Source organism: Phocoena sinus, chromosome 13, assembly GCF_008692025.1.
Source record: "Phocoena sinus isolate mPhoSin1 chromosome 13, mPhoSin1.pri, whole genome shotgun sequence".
NCBI lineage: Eukaryota > Metazoa > Chordata > Mammalia > Artiodactyla > Phocoenidae > Phocoena > Phocoena sinus.
Window position 1 is genome coordinate 49,023,556 of NC_045775.1, and position 17,598 is coordinate 49,041,153.

Below are 17,598 nucleotides of genomic sequence, written 5' to 3' on the forward strand. Positions count from 1 at the left end.
AATTCTTTAATTGGTAGTACTATCAGTAAAAATAGTAAGGCAATTCAGAATTACCCAAGTGCTGCATGGCACATTGTTCAGCACCGAGTTAACCACCGAGTTAGACTGCCTCACAGAGCAGAGCCTGCTTCTGCTGTCCGGCTTGCTTTCTCTCCGAGACGATAGGCAGAGTGAATCTTGATCTCTGTTTCTACCGGGCAACTTCGAAGTTAGCTTTTAGCTGACTTTCATGAAAGTAAATATGTACGCTGAGTGTCTAGATAAGGTCAAATAGTATCAGTTTCCACATGAGAGTTTAAAAGTAGAGTTAAATCATCTTAAACTTATACTTACAGCCCTTCTTTGACCAGAAACCAAAATTTTCATTTCCTTAGGCAATGAACAGACCAGTTCTGTTTTCCCACCTCCATTTCCCAAATCCCACAAGTCTGCCCAGTATGAGTCTTCTGCTTCCCACCCTCTGTTGTCTCTTTCCTTCTGACGGAGGGAGGCAAACGGGAGAGTAGTATTCTCATTTTGGGGGATGGGTTGAAAGATGAAAACTTTTCATTTATGTAACTGCACTGAGTAACTCAGTCAATATGCCAGTATTCCTTTTTGGCTAATATTCTTATTGGCATTTTTACCAAGTCACACAGCTTTCATTTTACTCAACAGGACAGCAAAAAGAGAGATGAGGAGATGTTAAAAATTTTTTTAAATTGTATATCTCTTTTCTTGTCTCTCATGCACAAAAGGTAAGTGTTCAGTTTAGGATTAGGAAAGAAAGCCCACGTGCCCTGGATTGTACACAGTAAATGCTTACGGACCAGTGTATACTCTGGGACACTGCTATTGCTACATATAGTGTTTGAGTGGTACAAGAAATGGTGGGAGGAGTGCCAGTACAAACCATTTGTTTGGGTCTATACTATTCTTTTATAAAATGCAGATTTCTATTTCTAAAGCACAAAACGTTGAAACCTTATTATTAACTGAAGGTCTCTCAAGTTAGTTGGTTATGCTTAGGAGAGTGGGTATTGCTAGCATGAGAATTAATCCGATTTACAGAAGGTTTATTACTAAGACATTTTATGAAATAAAACAGCTGAGAAGTTTGCAACACGCATGTCCAATTCAGTGTAATAATATCAATAATAGTTTCAAAAGTTTCTGTCTCTTGAAATGATAGTAATGATACTTAATATTTCACTAGCTTAAAAAGCAGATGATTCAAGAATATCATAATTTCATACTACTCAAAGCATTTGTTTTATAACTCTGGAAATATGCTAGTAAATTAAAAGGTGTACTTAATATAATAAATCCAGATCTTGAAAGGCTAACATTTAAACCAGTACTATATCACAATCATCTAAGCGTCAGGTTTATCATAATATATTCATAACAGAGGTGGCTCTTTCCTTTTTCTCCCTCTGCTACCTCACTGGTACCTCATTTTTTCAAACCCCAGACCCATGAAGGCTTTGCAGCACAGCTACTGTCAGCTGGTGGAGTGCCAGGAGTCTTCCATTGTCTTCTAACAGTGAATTATGAAAAGTGTCCCCAACGTATTCAGCTCTCTTCTTCATCTGGGATATTCTGGTTAATAGAATTATAATATATACCAAACTGGGGTTACCAGTCTTGAACAAAGAAAAACAGAATATTCATATTAAAATGGTAGTGGATGTAATTTCATCTTTTTTCTTTTGGATCATCTCTTCAAGAATTGGATGCCCCCACAAAGGGCTTCTGGAAACATGAGTTATAAATGTGATGAAGCTGCAGCACTTCCTAGTTACAGAGATCTGGTCGAGCGAGTGCTAGATAACAGAATTTGACATCTTATACATTAAGAGGAAAAAAGGAGGTTGCAGAATTGCCACAGTATCCAAAAAAACAAAAAAAACTCTGGAGCCAAGAGTTTTCATTTTCGCCACAATAGCCTTATGTTCCTGGAAAATAGTTGTGGACAATACAGTGTAAAATGGTCACTCTCTGACTTTCCTTGGGGGGGTTGGGGGGAGAGATAATGACTATTCCTTTTGGAATTTTTCCCTGTAGGGAGTGAAACCCAGTGTCTCTGCAGTTCCCCACTTGAAAGGAGGTAGGCCTGGAAGGGAGCAAAGATTTAGGAAGTCAGTTCTGCCAAGCCACGAAGCTTCCCCAATTTCCCCACCATAGGATATAAACAACTTAGTGAGAAAGTAAGAGGTACTTGTGTCTGGGTCAGTAATAAGTCTTTGAAGAGGAAAGGCTTGAAAAACTAGTTTATGGAGTATAAACATCTCTGTTAACAAATGAAAATATGCCAGTTTTTAAACAGTGTATGATATTATCACTTATATCTCAGATTGAACCTCCACCTGAAACAAATGCAAACTACATTTGTTGTAAAGTGGCTATATTTCCAATTTTTGGTTACTGACTCTACTTGTACTGTATTTAAAAGTTTGTAGTTCATAACTTTTTTTGTGGGAAGGTTACTGTACCATTCTAGGGAAGAGAAAAATTAAAAGGTGGCAACTTCTCATCCTTGTGCTCTAAATCAGAAAGGCTATGCCATGATTACACTGGGCTAGCTAGGTATGCAGGACTTGAGCGAGGTTCGGCAAATTCTAGTCAGTCACGGCTAAAACTGTAGAATTCAAGGTCATTTCTAAATGAACTGTTGTAATCTCAAAATCAAAGCCTTAATTACAATTTGCAATGATTTCTTCCTTCAAAGTAAGGACGTTTATAGTATTTTTTGTTTGGTTTTTTTTGTTTATAGTATTTTTAACTGAATTTTTAAAACTTCAAAAAACTTATTTTTAACTGAATTTTTAAAATTTCAGAAAAAAAGTGTGAAGCATGGCTGGTTCTGTTATATTATTCATGTATTTCTTAATAGTTACAACCTATAAATCAAAATCACTATAATTTTAAAAATTTGCTTCTTTTGATGAGTGAATTGTAAACATATCAACAAAGATACGTTTAAAAAAAACTAGTTTCTCCCATCTTATCCAATCTGTAGGTCACTAGATTTCAGTCATTTTTGGATATCATTTAAAGAGTACTTTCCTGTTGAACTGTTCATTCTTAGTTTCTTTGAGGGGGGTGTATGTGTGTGTGTGCACTTGCTTGTATAAGAGAAAAACAACAGATTTTGAGAATATTGAAGTTTTGAAATTTTTTCCCATTATGAATGACATATTAAAAAAATTTAATACTTCACAGGTGAAATAGCCCAGTATTTGGTATGTGCTCATAATTTAGCATATGATGAAAAGCCAGACTATCAAATGCTCAAGAAAATTCTGAACCCAAGTGGAATACCTTTAGGACCACTGGAATTTTCCCCTAAAGGAGAGAGCTTAAATGTGCGTCCTCCAAATAATCAAAAGGTAAGTAACAGTCCCTTGAATCCAGTGATGACCTTCTGTGAAGCTTATGTACCAAATGAAGTTGTTTTAGGTGTCAAGATGAGTCTGACAGTCCTGTTTCTTACTTATATCTAATTCTTATATCCCCTGAGCTCTGAGAAATTTTATTGAAGGTTCCTTTGACTTGTTGTCTTTAAGAGAAAAATAGTAGGATCTGTGGCCTGTTGTGTATTATTAAAGAAATAAAGCAGTCACTGATGTCATAGAGATAGGACTAGGATAAGATATGGAAGGCGAATCCAGCTTTATTCATGGAAACCTTTTTTTGCTGCTTTTCTTCAGATTTTCTTTAGTCATCCCTGTTTTTGCTTACCCTTGGCCATAATTTGGTGGTGGTAATAATATTCTTAAATTTTACCGGAATATTTGTATGTGCTGATATTTCAATCTATAGAAACCATTCGTTTTTGCAAAAAGTTATTTTTTAAAGTTACACCTTCCACTTTATCTTCCAACTGACTCCCTCACAGCAACATTTTAAAAAAAAAATTAGAACTGGAAACAACACAAAAGAATTAGAACTTGGAACATTTTTTAAGAAGGTGGGAGAAGCCTGAGACTGCTATCGGCAACATTACTGGACAGGCAACTAAATGTCTAATCCTGCCTTGACACTGGCCCATGTGCAAAAAAAAAAAAAAAAAAAAAAAATGGAGGGCTTTGTTTCCTGATGCATGTACATTAAGGTAGGGTCAGGATGTCATTCATTTTTAATATTTCTTGTGAACTTTGGATCATCACAAGTATTCATGAGCCAAGAATGCAGGATGCAAACTAATGTGACTGATAGGCTGCTAGATGAATGGTGAGTCAAGTATCAGTGCACAGATGGTTCTGATTTGCTGAATTTTGTAGCTGCTGCAACTGAAGACATAAAATATCCTTCTAGTCATAAATTAGCTCTTTGGAAGCAAAACCTTGGCACCAGAGCTTTACAACCTTCAATTAGTAGGGAAAGAAGTATTTGAATGACTGTGGTATTGACATCTGTAGGCCTGCATAGTAATCATTCCTAATAGAAGAGAATATCTGTTTGAGGAGGTTTTGCATGGCTAATTAACTACCAGTGAGAATATGTAATTTTTTCATGATCTCCTGATTGTCACCTTTCTCTCATGATACAATTACATTTTATTGTAGCAAGTGCCTCACAAACCAATTGTCAGCACTATTTACGTATTGCAGAAGGCAGAACAAAAGTTCATGTTTAATAAAAAGCCACTGCATTTTGATCTTGGTAATTACTGAGACTTATTTTAACAGTTTTATTGACTTTTGTGTTTTTACCACTTTTGCAACAAAACAAAGAGCCATTTCCTTGACATAGTATTTCCCTTGCAGTAACAGCCAGCACTTAATCTACACTAATTTAAGTAGATTTTTTCCTTTTTTGTAGTTTTTCAGTTTCATAAACTTAATTGAAATATAAAAGAAGCCATTTAAAAAGCTGATAGCTATATCCTCTGATATAAAATTCTAATTATTACCCACCAGAATTTTCAGTTTCATCAAATTCAAAGGATGTTTGTTGTGAAACCATTTTTATATGCAGAGATAGAACATAAAACATTTTTTTCCAGTGAGCCTCAATCAAAAATATTCTATTCTTCCCTTTTGATTAGAGCACTTTGATTATGAGTAAAAAGAAAACACTAAGAATAGTATGCATTCTTAAGACTTTAGCTAATTTCTGTTAACAATATGATCAGCCTCAGTATATAGACATTAAGATGAATCGGGGATATATTTCATAGCAGATCAATATTTACTGAATAATGACTTTATTTCTGTAGTATTTTGAGTACACTAATATATTTGATAATGATATAGGTTCACCATATGTGACCACACCTTAAATTTTTTATTTTTAAATTAAGTTGACAGATTTTGAAATACTGCAAAAACCAAACTTGAAAATGATCAAAAGCACAGTATGATAATGTAAACTGTCCTGAACTCAGTTCTCCTAAATGATCAAGGATAGTTTCCACAGTTGATTGCTTCCATAACAAAAATCATTTTTAAGTCCAGAATGAATATCAATCACATGGCCCCAAATTTCTCTCTTTTTAGACAGAATCCCCTCATTAGTAGCTAAAGATATTTCTTGTTACTCTATACATGGATCTAGTTATTTAACAAAATAAATAATGAACTCTCGACTTGTAATTTTTGGATAAAGACACTTAAAAAGAAGTCAGTGGACCAGGAAACATATATAGTTAGATAAATAAAATGTTTCTATGATTCAGTATTCAAAGGAAAGTTATGAATGTTTAATTTTTTAAGTGTTATTTCCCTCAGTATAAGTGGTTTGTGCCTTTTAAATTTAGTAGCTATAACAAAAATATGTTTTGGTTAGGTATTATAAGATAGCACATCACCATAAGAATCTCAGCAAACTTATAGCATCTTTTTGCAAAAAAAACCCAGAGGGATTTATCCAATACTGGGTTTTACTAGGCATCATAAACTGTTCCCTATAAGCTGAACCTTCTTGAAGTCCTCAAATACTGTTACTGGAGTTAAATTGGAAATGAACTTTTTGTCAAAGTAGTAGAGATGCTGATATTTTTTCCTGAAAAGCAAATCTTTTGGGACATTTGCCTTAATCAAAATGATACTATGTATAGCTGATATTACTCTCTAGTAGTTCTGAAGGCTCTGGCATTGTCATATTAGAAGAATCTTATCATCAGGGCTACCTCAGTCTATTTATGCCATCCATCGGGATGTAATGTCCAAAATTCACTGAAGGAAACCATATTCAGTAAGAATGCTTATTGAGGTGAGCTAAAGCTCCAGAATTCCTGGATGAGAATGCTAAAGCCAAGCTAGAAACCAGCATTACAGGAGGCCTCAATTCAACCCTTGAATAAGCCATTTCCTCAAGAGCCAGTAGTGGATCCTTTTATCAGTTTACCAATATCTCCCTCCTTATTCTGATTATTCTGATGCGTGAATCCATTTTGTAATTTTACAGACACCTGAGCACAGTGAGCCACTCATCCTTCCTGAACACTTTACTAAGGCAGAGGAGTAGCTGTAGGTCATAGTTAAAATGTTCAAGCTATCCTACATTTCAGACAAGAAAAAGTTTGTTTCCTTATTCACCCGGAATCTGAGGTTCGTATAGCAAATCCAGGGGTGAATAGATTATTACTGGTAGTAGTAATCTTTGTATTGAACTTAAAAGCTTACAGAATTCTTACTTGAGCTTTAATTCTCAAAATAATTCTATTAAAGCTGTCTTCATATTTCTTTTCTGTATGAGAAAAAGAATATAAATTCTTGAGTATAAGCACATTTTTGCTTACTGAATTTTAGGAGTCCAAAAGTAGTCCTTATTTTGTAGAACAGTATGAAGTGCCAATGAAGAATTAAATAAAAATTACTTTATTTGAAGAGCCACTTTCTGGAAAGTGACACACATTTGGATAGTATCCTTCTCTTTGATTATGTGGGATACCCAGAGTGTCTTCTATATTTACTTTTTTATCTTTGAGAAAGTTTTACTCTGTTCACAATTAAGGGTTAGACTTCATGATTCCACTTCACTCTTACCATTTTAAAATGGTAGAAATAGAAATTTTCCATAAATTGGACATCGTTTTGTTTATTAGCTAGAAGTGCTCATGGCAGCACAACTTAACCATCCAGCCAACTGACAGCAAATCCAGGAGGCATTTGTCTCTTCCAGGAGGCCTCAGAGAGGACTGAATATATTAGACCGAATTTTGTACATCAGAGGCTCCCAGGCCAAAACCTGTTATACCTAAAGTGCCTAGCATATAGGAGGCACTAAAATTCTCAGTATCTCAACTAATCCTTTCTGTCACAGAACACATTTCATGATGATTGGCAAGCCAGTGTTTTATTAAGATAGAACTATGTACAGCAGCCTTGGGAAACACTTTGTTTCACACTAGTGGTATGATGGGCATTTATTACCAAGATAACTTCAATGGAAAACTGGCTCAGAAGGTGGTTACACATGAATTTTCCTAGGAGTTGGGGAGAGTTGAGTGGTAGAAATAAAGAACCCCTGAGTGACCAGAAAGCAATTCCAATTTTCAGGTTACTGAGAAGCAATGGCTTTGCTATCCTTTGAGAAGCTAGAATCCAGGAGGAGGGGTGAATAAAGAATGGTGTTGTGACAGTTTAAACCTAGCCACAAAACACCAGCATATTTTAAAGGGAAGGAGTGAACACACTTGGCAATAGAAGCTAAAAGTTGAGAGTCTACAAATTAAGGTTCTGCTTGCTCAGCCAATGTAATTTATTCTCTAGTTTGGCACTGGCTACTCCATTATTTCCCCTTGTACTGCTCCTATCTTCTGCCCCCTATTTAACCCATGAAAAAAGGTGATGGCACTTTCAGCTGCTGTAAACATGAAGCTGCTGAACAAATACTTCACATAAGGATCTTCACTGTGGCTTTCAATCTTCCAACTGTATTGTGGGATCTGCCCTGTGTCTACTTCAAGGTTATTGAGAGTCAGTCATCCCCCAGATAACAGCATGGTGTGAAAAAGAAACCTTAGAGACAGCAAGCTTGTTGTAGAATTTAACTTCTGATACTGGTACACAGTATTAGATGACATGGACTGTTATTCATCTGCTCAAAGGTTAAATTACCTGTATAAGAAAGTAAGCAACATCATAAGCTCCTTTTGTATGTTCACATTAATTAGGCTCACTTCAATGATAGAAAACTAAGATTCTAATTAATAAGAATTTAAACTAAAAAGATGTCCTGGATCCACTCCCAGCAAAGGTTAATAATGAATTCATGTGCAGTTTTCATATGTGACAGTTTTCTGTAAAAATGCTGTTTTCAATAAGCAAATTATCTATAGAGATAATTTCTAAAGAGTGCACGACAGTGACACTGATTTTTACTGGTCTTGTCCCATTGAGGAGAAGAGGCCTGAATCTTGCCAACTACTGTACTTTTCTGTAATTTCCATTTGTTGGTTTCCTCTTTATTTCTTCCTTTTTTCAAAGCTTGACAAGTATAAAAGTTTCAAGAATCTGGACATGAATGCATTTTTTTTTTAAACAAGTGTCAGAAGTTTTCCTTATATATTATTACTTACTCTGTATCAATAGGTTGATTCACGAAAGGCTGCAACAAAGCAAGTCAATCAGACGCAAAATAGGTTACTAGAAAAAAAAGGCCACAGTGAGAAAAGTGCTGAGTCCTGTGCAACGTGGAGAAAAGTGCAAGAGGAGGAGAAGCTGACTGGGTTGTTCAACAGTGAAACAGCACAGGTGAGAGGCGTTCTGTTGTTGTTGTTTCCCTTAATATTATATTAGAATATGCCCTTTGGGAATAAAGACTTTTATTTTCTCCTGAGGGCCAAGGTTGTACAGTTTTGTTAAATGAGAAAGGACAGAAAATATCCTATCCAGTGGATAAAATCAAAGCAGCCAAAACCAGTTATCATAGAAACAGAATGACAGTGAGCACACTTGCATGCAGATCTGATTTCTTTCTTTAGCCCGAGAATCTAATGAAGTGCACTTGAATTTGTTATGCCGTCTACCATCCATGAGGGACTCACCGTATTCCATACTGTTACGTTGGCTCCTCCAGTCTAACTCATAAACAGCTGTGAGAGGGTCCCTGTCATTATGGTTGTATTTCAAAATGACGGACTTTTATATCATCCGATCATTTGTTTGGTTAGTGACTCACCTTTAGCAGATGCGTCATTCAAGCAACAGCAAGTCTTTCCTAATTTAACCTTTTTTGACAAGGAGAAGCATACAAGGTATTTATATCTGCAGTGAAAAAAAATTTTTCTCAAAATGGCTAACATTTTATATGATTTCAACATCATTTTCCAAATGGTTTCAGGTAGTTTACAATATGGAACAAGATAATGCCCCCATCTTCTATCTCCTCCCATGCACCCCCCCCCAAAAAAACCAATTGGTTAATAAGGCAGCTGGGATGTTAATCATTAAACTGAGCACTAAATTTAGCTCTGAACTTCCTGGCAGCCAAGGCAAAAATTAGAAGCCTGCAAGTTAGGCATTTCTCATCTAACTAGCAAGCATACAAGTTTATCTAGAGAGAAAAATGGTTTTTTTTTAAGTACTAATAGGAATCTCTTGCATTTATTCTGTTATAAAACCACAGTAGCATCATTTCCTTTTTATTTTATTTTCAAATTGATACAAAGGAATCTACTTCAAGAGGACACATTTTACAGTTCCCATTTATAAAATTGAAGACAAATATTGCTTGGTGACAAAATTTAGATACTCTTGAGTGCTCTTTTTCAACCCTCCATTGTATAACTACATCATAATTTGCATATCCATTCTCCTATTAGTGGGTACCTGGGCTGCCCGTGTCTCAAGCCACCATGAATATAGTCGCTCTGAATATTCGGACACAAGTCCTTTTATGGATATGTTTTGTTTGTCCTGAGAAGTGGAATTGCTGGGTCATGGGGCAGATGTATGTTCAACATTATAAAAAGCTGACAAATACTTCCCACTCTATACTCCCATCAGTAACGTATGTGAGTTCCAGTCATTCCACCTCCTCCCCACTATTTGGTGTTTGTCAGTCTTAATTTTAGTCAACGTGTGTATATTAGTATCTTGTGGTGATTCCAGTTATCTTTATCTGATGACCAATAATTGTGAGCACCTTTTCCTGTGCTGACTGCCCATTCATATACCTTCTTTTGTGAAGTGTCTTTTCAATTTTTATCCATTTTTATTTGAATGATTGTCTTTCTATTATTAACTTGTAGGAATTCTCTATATATTCCACATATAAGTCTCCTGTCCAATGTCTATATTGTGGATATGTTCTCCTAGTGTGCAGCCTGCCCATTCTTTTACTTAACAGTGTCTTTGATGAGCAGGAAGTATTTGTTTTTATTTGAAATTCAGTTTATCAATTTATTATTTTTTTCTGTAAAGAAATCTTTGCCTACCTCAAGGTCACAAAGTTATTTTGTTATATATATTTTTAGAAGGCTTATAGTTTTAGCTTTCATATTTGGGTCTATGAGCCATCTCAAATCAGTTGGGTATGGTGTGAGATAGGGGTTGAGGTTCCTTCCATATTGAAAGCCAGTTACCCCAGTACCATTTCTTAAAAAGATTTTCCTTTTCCTAATTAAATTTCTTTGGAGTGTTTTTCAAAAGTCAGCTGACTATATAAGCATGCGTCTATCTCTAGACTCTCTTTTCTATCAGTCTATTCCACACTGTATCAATTACTGTAGGTTTACAGCACGTTCTGAAATTAGGTAGTTTAAGTCCTTCAACCCCTTTCTTTTCTTCAAAGATGCCATGGCCATTTTAGTTCCTGGTCCCCTCCATAAAATGTAAGAATCACCTTGTCAGTTCCCACTAAACAGCACAATGGGATTTTAATTGGGACTACACTAAATCTAAAGATCAGTTTAAAGGGAAATGAAATCCCAACAACATTGAGTTCTCCAGTGCATGAACCTGAGACTTCTATTTGTTTCTTTCAACAATGTTTTGTAGCTTTTAGTGTAGATATCCTATACATCTTCTATTAAAAGTATTTCTCAATATTTTGGTTCTTAATCCTATTGTATATGTCATTTTTTCAAAAATTTTATATTCCAGTTATTTGTTCCTGGTATATAGAAATAAAATTGATTTTGTATATTGACCTTGTGTCTTGGGATCTTCCTAAAATTCACTGATTAGTTCTAGTAGTTCTTTTGTATTCTTAGGATTTTCTACATCATCAATCATGTTGTCTGTAAATAGAGTATTCTTCCTTTCCAACATGTATGCCTTTGATTTATTCCTTTCATGTCTTATTACACCTGCTGGGACCTCTAATACTATACTGACTACCCAATATAGTAATGAGAGTGGGCATCCTTGTTCCTAATCTTAGGGGGGAAAGCATTCATTCTTTCACCGTTAAGTATGATGTTAGCTGTAGGTTTTTCCTAAATGCACTTTATCAGGCTGAGGAAATTTTGTTGTATTTATAGTTTGTTGAAGAATAAATTTTAGTCATGAATGGGTATTGTTTTGGGGGATGTGTCGAGATGATATGATTTTTCACCTTTACTAGTATAATGAATTGCATTGATTTTTGAATGTTAACATTTTATTTCTGGAATAAATTCCATTTAGTCGTGATGTGTTGTCATACTGAATTCAATTTGCTATTTCTCCGTTATGGATTTTTATATTTACATTGTTGACAGATAGTGGTTGGTAAATTTTCTTTTCTCTCAATATCCTTGTATGGTTCTGTTTTCTAGTCATTATATGTTACATTAGAGGGAAGTGTCTATTTTCAGAAAATGTCTCAGTAAGATTTGCCTTTCATAAAAATGACAGTTTAGAAAGAAAACTATCTAGGACTAGAGTTTTGTTGTAGTAAAATTTCAAATTATGAATTTACTCTATCACAGATAATAGTGATTATTAGATTTTCGTTTTCTTCTTGTGTCAGTTTTGGTAATTTGATCTTTCAAGGAATTTGTCCATTTCATTTAACTTGTCAAATTTGTCAGCACTGTGTAGTTCATGATATTCTCATTATACTTTTAATGTCTTCTTTATCCATTCCTGATAATGGTAACTTTATTCATTTTGCTTTATAGTGACACTGTCTCCCCAGTCCTAAACCATGGAACGCATTGGTCTTTTCTGCATCACTATAGTTTTGTCATTTTGAGCATGTCAGTATAAATCAGACTATACGCTATGTAACTTGTTGCGATTGGCTTTCTTTCACCATAACACCCGTGAGATCCATGCAAATTTTGCATCTGTTGATAGTTCATTCCTTTTTATTGCTAGGTAGTATTCTGAGGTATGGATGTAGTGTTGAAGAACATATGAGTTTCTTCCAGTTTTTTGCCTTTCACCATTTAGTATGACGTTAGCTGTAGATTTCTGGTAGATGTTCTTTATCAAGTTGAAGTTCCCCTCCATTTCTAGTGTATTGAGAGTTATTATGAATGGGTGTTGAATACTGTCAAATGCTTTTTTATGTCTATTAATATGACCATATGATTTTTCACCTTTATACTGTTACCATGGTGGATGACACTGATTGGTATGTGAATACTGAAACACTCATATTCCTTGAGTCAACCCCACTTGGTCATGGCGTATTATTCTTTTCATTTGTCATTGGGTTCAGTTTGTTAGTATTTTGTTGATGACTTTTACATCTCTAATGAAGACTGTTGGTCTGTAGTTTTCTTTTTATTTTATTGTCTTTTTCTGGTTTTGGAATCAGGTAATGCTTGCTTCATAAAATGAGTTGAGACATCTTCTAATTTCTGGAAGAGATTGAATAGAATTAGTGTTTCTTTTTAAATGTTTTAGAGAATTCTCCAGTGAAACCGTCTGGGCCTAGAGATTTCTTTTCCTTTTTTAACTATGAATTCAAGTTCTTTACTAAGACTATTCAGATTATCTATTTCAAGAGTGGACAGACTTTCCTATAAAGAGCCAGACAGTAAATATTTAGGTTTTACAAGTCATATGGTCTCTCTTTTGTTCAACTATGCATTGTAGTGCAAAAGCATCATATACAATAGGTAAACAAATGAGTATAGCCGAGTTCCAGCAGAACACTTATGGCACTGAAACTTGAATTCCATGTAATTTTCAAGTGTCACAAAGTATTATTTCCAGCCATTTAAAAATGTAAAAACCATTCTTAGGCGGCAGGTTCTACAAAACAGGTGTTGAGCTGGATTTGGCCTGCAGACCACAGTTTACCACCCCCTAATCTATTTCATCTTGAGTTATTTTTGATAATTTGTGCTTTTCTAAGAATTGGTCTGTTTTGTCCAAGCTGTTATATTTTTATTTGTAGAACTGTTCATAGTATTCCTTTATTTAAATTCTCTAAATGGAATTGAAGCCTATAGTAATATTTCTTTCCAAATATCAGTAGTTTTCTCTCTTTTTTGGTCAGGTTTATCAATTTTATTGGTCACAGAGCCAGCTTTTGAGTTTTCTCTATTTTTGTTTTGTCAATTCCATTGATTTCTGCTCTTATTTTTATTTCCTTCATTCTGCTATGTATTTATTTTCTCTTTTTCTAGTTGCTTGAGGTAGAAAGAAGCCTCAGTTACTGAATTGAGACTTCTTTTTTAATATAAGTATTTAGTATTAGAGATTTTCCTTCTAACACTGTGTTAGCCATGTCCCATATATTTTGAGACGTTTTCATTTTCATTCAGTTCAATATATTTTTAAGTTTCCCTTGGATCTCTGACCCATTCCGGAGTTTTTAAAATTTTTCAAATGTTTGAAGATTTTCCTGTTATTTCTTTCCTTCAGCTTGATTTAGGTGTATTTTCCTTTTCTTTTTCTATTTCAGGTGGAAGATTAGGCTACTGATTTGAAACCTCTGTTTTTTCTAATATAAGCATTGAATGCTATAATGACCTACTAAGTCCCATTTTAACTGCATCCCATAAATCCTTATATATTGTATTTTAATTTTGTACTTTCCCATGAGACTTCTTTTGATGTCTTGGTTATTAGAAGTGTGTTGTCTAATTTCCAAATGTTTAAAGATTTTCTATTACTGATTTCTAATTTATATTATTATCTGAGAACATGCTTTGTATAATTTTGTATTTGTTAAGGTTTATTACATAACCCCCAGGATATGGTCTATCTTGGTGAATATTCCAATTGCGATCGAAAAGAACATGTACTCTTCTGTTTTGGGGTGGAATGCTCTATAAATATCAGTTAGATCCCATTGGTTTGTGTGATCTAACCTTGCTGTTTTCGTCTAGTAGTTCTCTGTTAATTACTAAGACTGATGTTTTCTAGTAAGGAGGATTGTGAGCTGCTGCCCCTTTGCTGTCCCTTGCTTAATGCAAGGCAATGGTGGTCAGTAGGGCTATGTACCAGTAAAACTTTACTCACAAACAGGCAGCTAGCCAATGAGCCACAGTTTTCCAACCCTAGCCAGACTGTCTCTCCCAATCACAGCTCTCAGTAAACTGAAGACGGCTGGTGGTTAAATCCTTTGATGAGTGCCTTCCCATTTGACATCATTTGTTGTTGCTTAAAGAGAGGTAAGGTATTTAGGTCGCACAAGAGATGATTCTATCTTGAAATTTTAGTAGTTTGACTTCTATTACCTAGATGGGGATTAACTGGATCATCCACTTCTACATGTAACTTATATGTAAATGCAGTTTAGGTTAGCTTGCTTATGGCTCTCAGCCTTTAGAAATATGATTTGATGGTGTATTTCTTTTTCTTTGTGCAAGAACAATGCTTTATGGGCCTACTGGAGTAACCATTAACTCATTTTGCCTTTAGTGAATTAAGCTGACAAAACTTTAGGAAAATTGCATTCATGTGACTTTGTTAGCTCTCAGGCAGTAAAGAGTAGTTTATAGTTATCTCCATAATTTATTTCTTTTTAATGGAAAAGCTAAAGAGCCTTCAAGACATCTCTTTTGACACAGTGAAACTGAAATTTGTATAAACTGCTTGATTCCTTTTTGCTTAGGAGTTTAGGGTGAGCATCTTTTCTTAGATAAGCTTCTGGACAAATAAGATTTTTACCAGCTGTCTTCTCGATGTCTGTTATGGGAAGATGTCAGTCAATCTCTGGTGCTCCAGCAGGAGGCTACAGGGGGCAGGCCACTAGCTAAGGCCAGTCTGTGGGTGCACAGCACTTGCACCACCATCTTGCTCCAGTGCTTCTAGTATCTTTAATTATTACCGACCAAAAGTCCTTCTAATTATTACTGTCTTATCCCCCATAAGATTAAGCCTGTTTCTTTTTCTTGCCAAAAAAATTCATTTTTTCGTATTTTTAGATGATAAATTATTTAAGAAATAGCCTACTTCTTGGTTTAAAAGAACCAATCAATCAAGTTAACCAGATTTGGTCATTTGATGCTGGTAAGTACTTTATAAACACTTAAAATCAAGAACCTAAAAATAAAAAGCACACAAAAACTTGATCTTGTGTAACAAATTTTATTTAGCATTCTTATAGAGTATACAAAATAAACACTTGGATAACTCAAACCTAACAAACACATATGTATTTTCTCATAGGAAAGCACAAGGAGAAGACAAAAATACTGTGAGTCTCAAGAATTTCTGAATGGAGTAAAAAGTTCTCCACAAAAATCCAGCTGTATACAGTTCCCTAATTCATTTTATGAACCCCATCAAGATTTTACCAGTCCAGAGATGTTCAACAAGTCAAGCTCTCCAACTGGTATGGAGGTCACAGAATTAGACAGTTCTACAGGATTTTGGCTTACAATTTCCCAGTTTACTCTTAGTGAAGAGATAAAGGCAGATGTATATTATTATGGCTTCACCATTCTTCTTCTTTTGATATTAGTATGTCTTGCTTTATATTTTCTCTAAAGATATCAAATAAAATCCTTTTGCTAATTTAAGTTTCCAGTTCTTCACAGAAATGTTGCATTCTTATTTCAGGCTTTTCTCCCAGACATTTTCAAGGTAAGTGGCTTATAAAAAGAGGAATGCTTTATATTAGAGATGGTGTAATGACAGAGTTTGGAAAATACTTTTTAAGGTTCAGATCACCTAGGAAATCTAGAAAAGGGGTTAACTTTTTTTTGATCAAAGGAGAAATCTGAAAATTAAAATGTTAATAGGGACAATTTATCTTAGAAAATTTTTTTAAATACATAGATTGACAGATGTTTCCAAAAATTTTATATACGCTGATATACTATACAGCTATCTTCTAAAATATATTACTAAAAGCTAGGCACATTTTATGAAATGTGATTAATAATTTGCTTACCTTACTACAATATGGACATTCACCAAATATGACGTTAAAACTCTGTCTGCTAGTCAGTAGTCCTCTCAACCACTGAAGATTTTAAAAAGAGAAGAAAGGGAGCAGTGTCAACATGATTACATATTACAGGTACTCCAAATAAATTTTTCTGTTTGAGTGCATTATATTTTTATGCCAGATGGTTTGCCGCCTTAATTTTCTTTTGCAAGAGTAAGAGGAACATCTCCTGAGCCAATACCAAACTACTAAAATGCTGAATAACAACAAGGGGAAACCAGTATGGATTTCAAGGTCTATACCACTGATTTATATGCAAATTATAGGCCCCTTTAAGAATCTGATAAAAAGTATGCACCTTCTCTACCCCAAAACAGAGGTACACAAAAATAACTCCATGGGGTTCACAGACCCTCCCTAAATCCATTAATCACAAATTAAGAACTCCTGCTATAAAAGATATCCTAGGCTCTTTAAAATTTAGGTCTTAATTCTGATCTTAATCACCAATAGTAGGGTTAATTCTCAATCCATTAATTACAAGCAGGAGGCAATCCATTTTTAAAAATTAAATGAATTTTCATTATTACAAAAGAAAGCACATGTTCCCTTAAGAGTATCTCTATAATTAGACCTAGTATTTTATGATTTTATATAAGGTAAATTGACATCTCTACCTAAATTCTCCACTGTTAAACTGCAGCTAGCACCAGCTAGCACCAGCTGCTATCTCTGATCACAAAAATCAGGAGGTAATATCAAGGAAGTTTTTAAAAACTGAAAGCTGCAAGTCATTTTGTAATTTTGTATATAGATGCACGTACAGTTAGTCATATGTCCATTGTGCCCTAAGATGAGTGCTAGAGAGCAAGTGACTGCAGACAGGAAGGAAAGCAGACTTCTCGTGTATACAGTAAATAAAGTGTCATTGACTTAAGAGTGTTGTGAGTTATTTAGATCATAAAATGCATTCTTCTCAATCATAAAATGCATTCTTCTCAATATCGAAAGTAGGATTATTACATTTATTCTATAGTTAAATATAGCCTGAAAAAGTAATAGGTACTCTACAGTACTAGCTCCCTTTCACCTAATTGCCACCATTACTCCTACTTGGATGAGTTTACAGAGTTTGCATTGTGGTTACATGAGATATTTACAGAAAGATTCCAATGTTCCATCAGTTTAATTTGTTATGCATCAATAAACAGTCCATGAGTATATGCTAGATACATTTTCCCACTTCTTGGATACTTTAGGACATTTATAAATTCATTAGTAACCACAAAGAAATAAAATACACATTTGGAATGAACTGTTGTTAAAGGAGATAATGGCAATAAAAGATCACTATTGCTTTTAGATTGTTTAGATTTCAAATATGCA

At 34.6% G+C, this 17,598-nt stretch overlaps 2 protein-coding genes across 6 annotated transcripts in view; one reads left to right on the forward strand and one right to left on the reverse strand.

Moving 5' to 3' along the window:
* Positions 1–15,837, forward strand: part of VRK2 (VRK serine/threonine kinase 2) — a 97,450-nt gene extending 81,613 nt beyond the window's left edge. For 3 of the 4 annotated variants that reach the window (XM_032652935.1, XM_032652933.1, XM_032652937.1), the window contains 3 exons: positions 3,205–3,371; positions 8,523–8,684; positions 15,489–15,836. In XM_032652935.1, coding sequence (XP_032508826.1) covers positions 3,205–3,371; positions 8,523–8,684; positions 15,489–15,809 — 650 coding nt within the window. In that variant the 3' untranslated portion in view covers positions 15,810–15,836. Of the gene's footprint in view, positions 1–3,204; positions 3,372–8,522; positions 8,685–15,488 lie in introns of all 4 variants that reach the window. The other variant, XM_032652936.1, reaches the window with a different exon arrangement.
* Positions 10,396–17,598, reverse strand: part of FANCL (FA complementation group L) — an 83,431-nt gene continuing 76,228 nt past the window's right edge. The window contains exons 13-14 of one of the 2 annotated variants that reach the window (XM_032652938.1): positions 16,216–16,287; positions 10,396–12,724 (exon numbers count right to left, since the gene is read on the reverse strand). In XM_032652938.1, the coding sequence (XP_032508829.1) occupies positions 12,653–12,724; positions 16,216–16,287 (144 nt within the window). In that variant the 3' untranslated portion in view covers positions 10,396–12,652. Of the gene's footprint in view, positions 12,725–15,387; positions 15,914–16,215; positions 16,288–17,598 lie in introns of those variants that run through there. The other variant, XM_032652939.1, reaches the window with a different exon arrangement.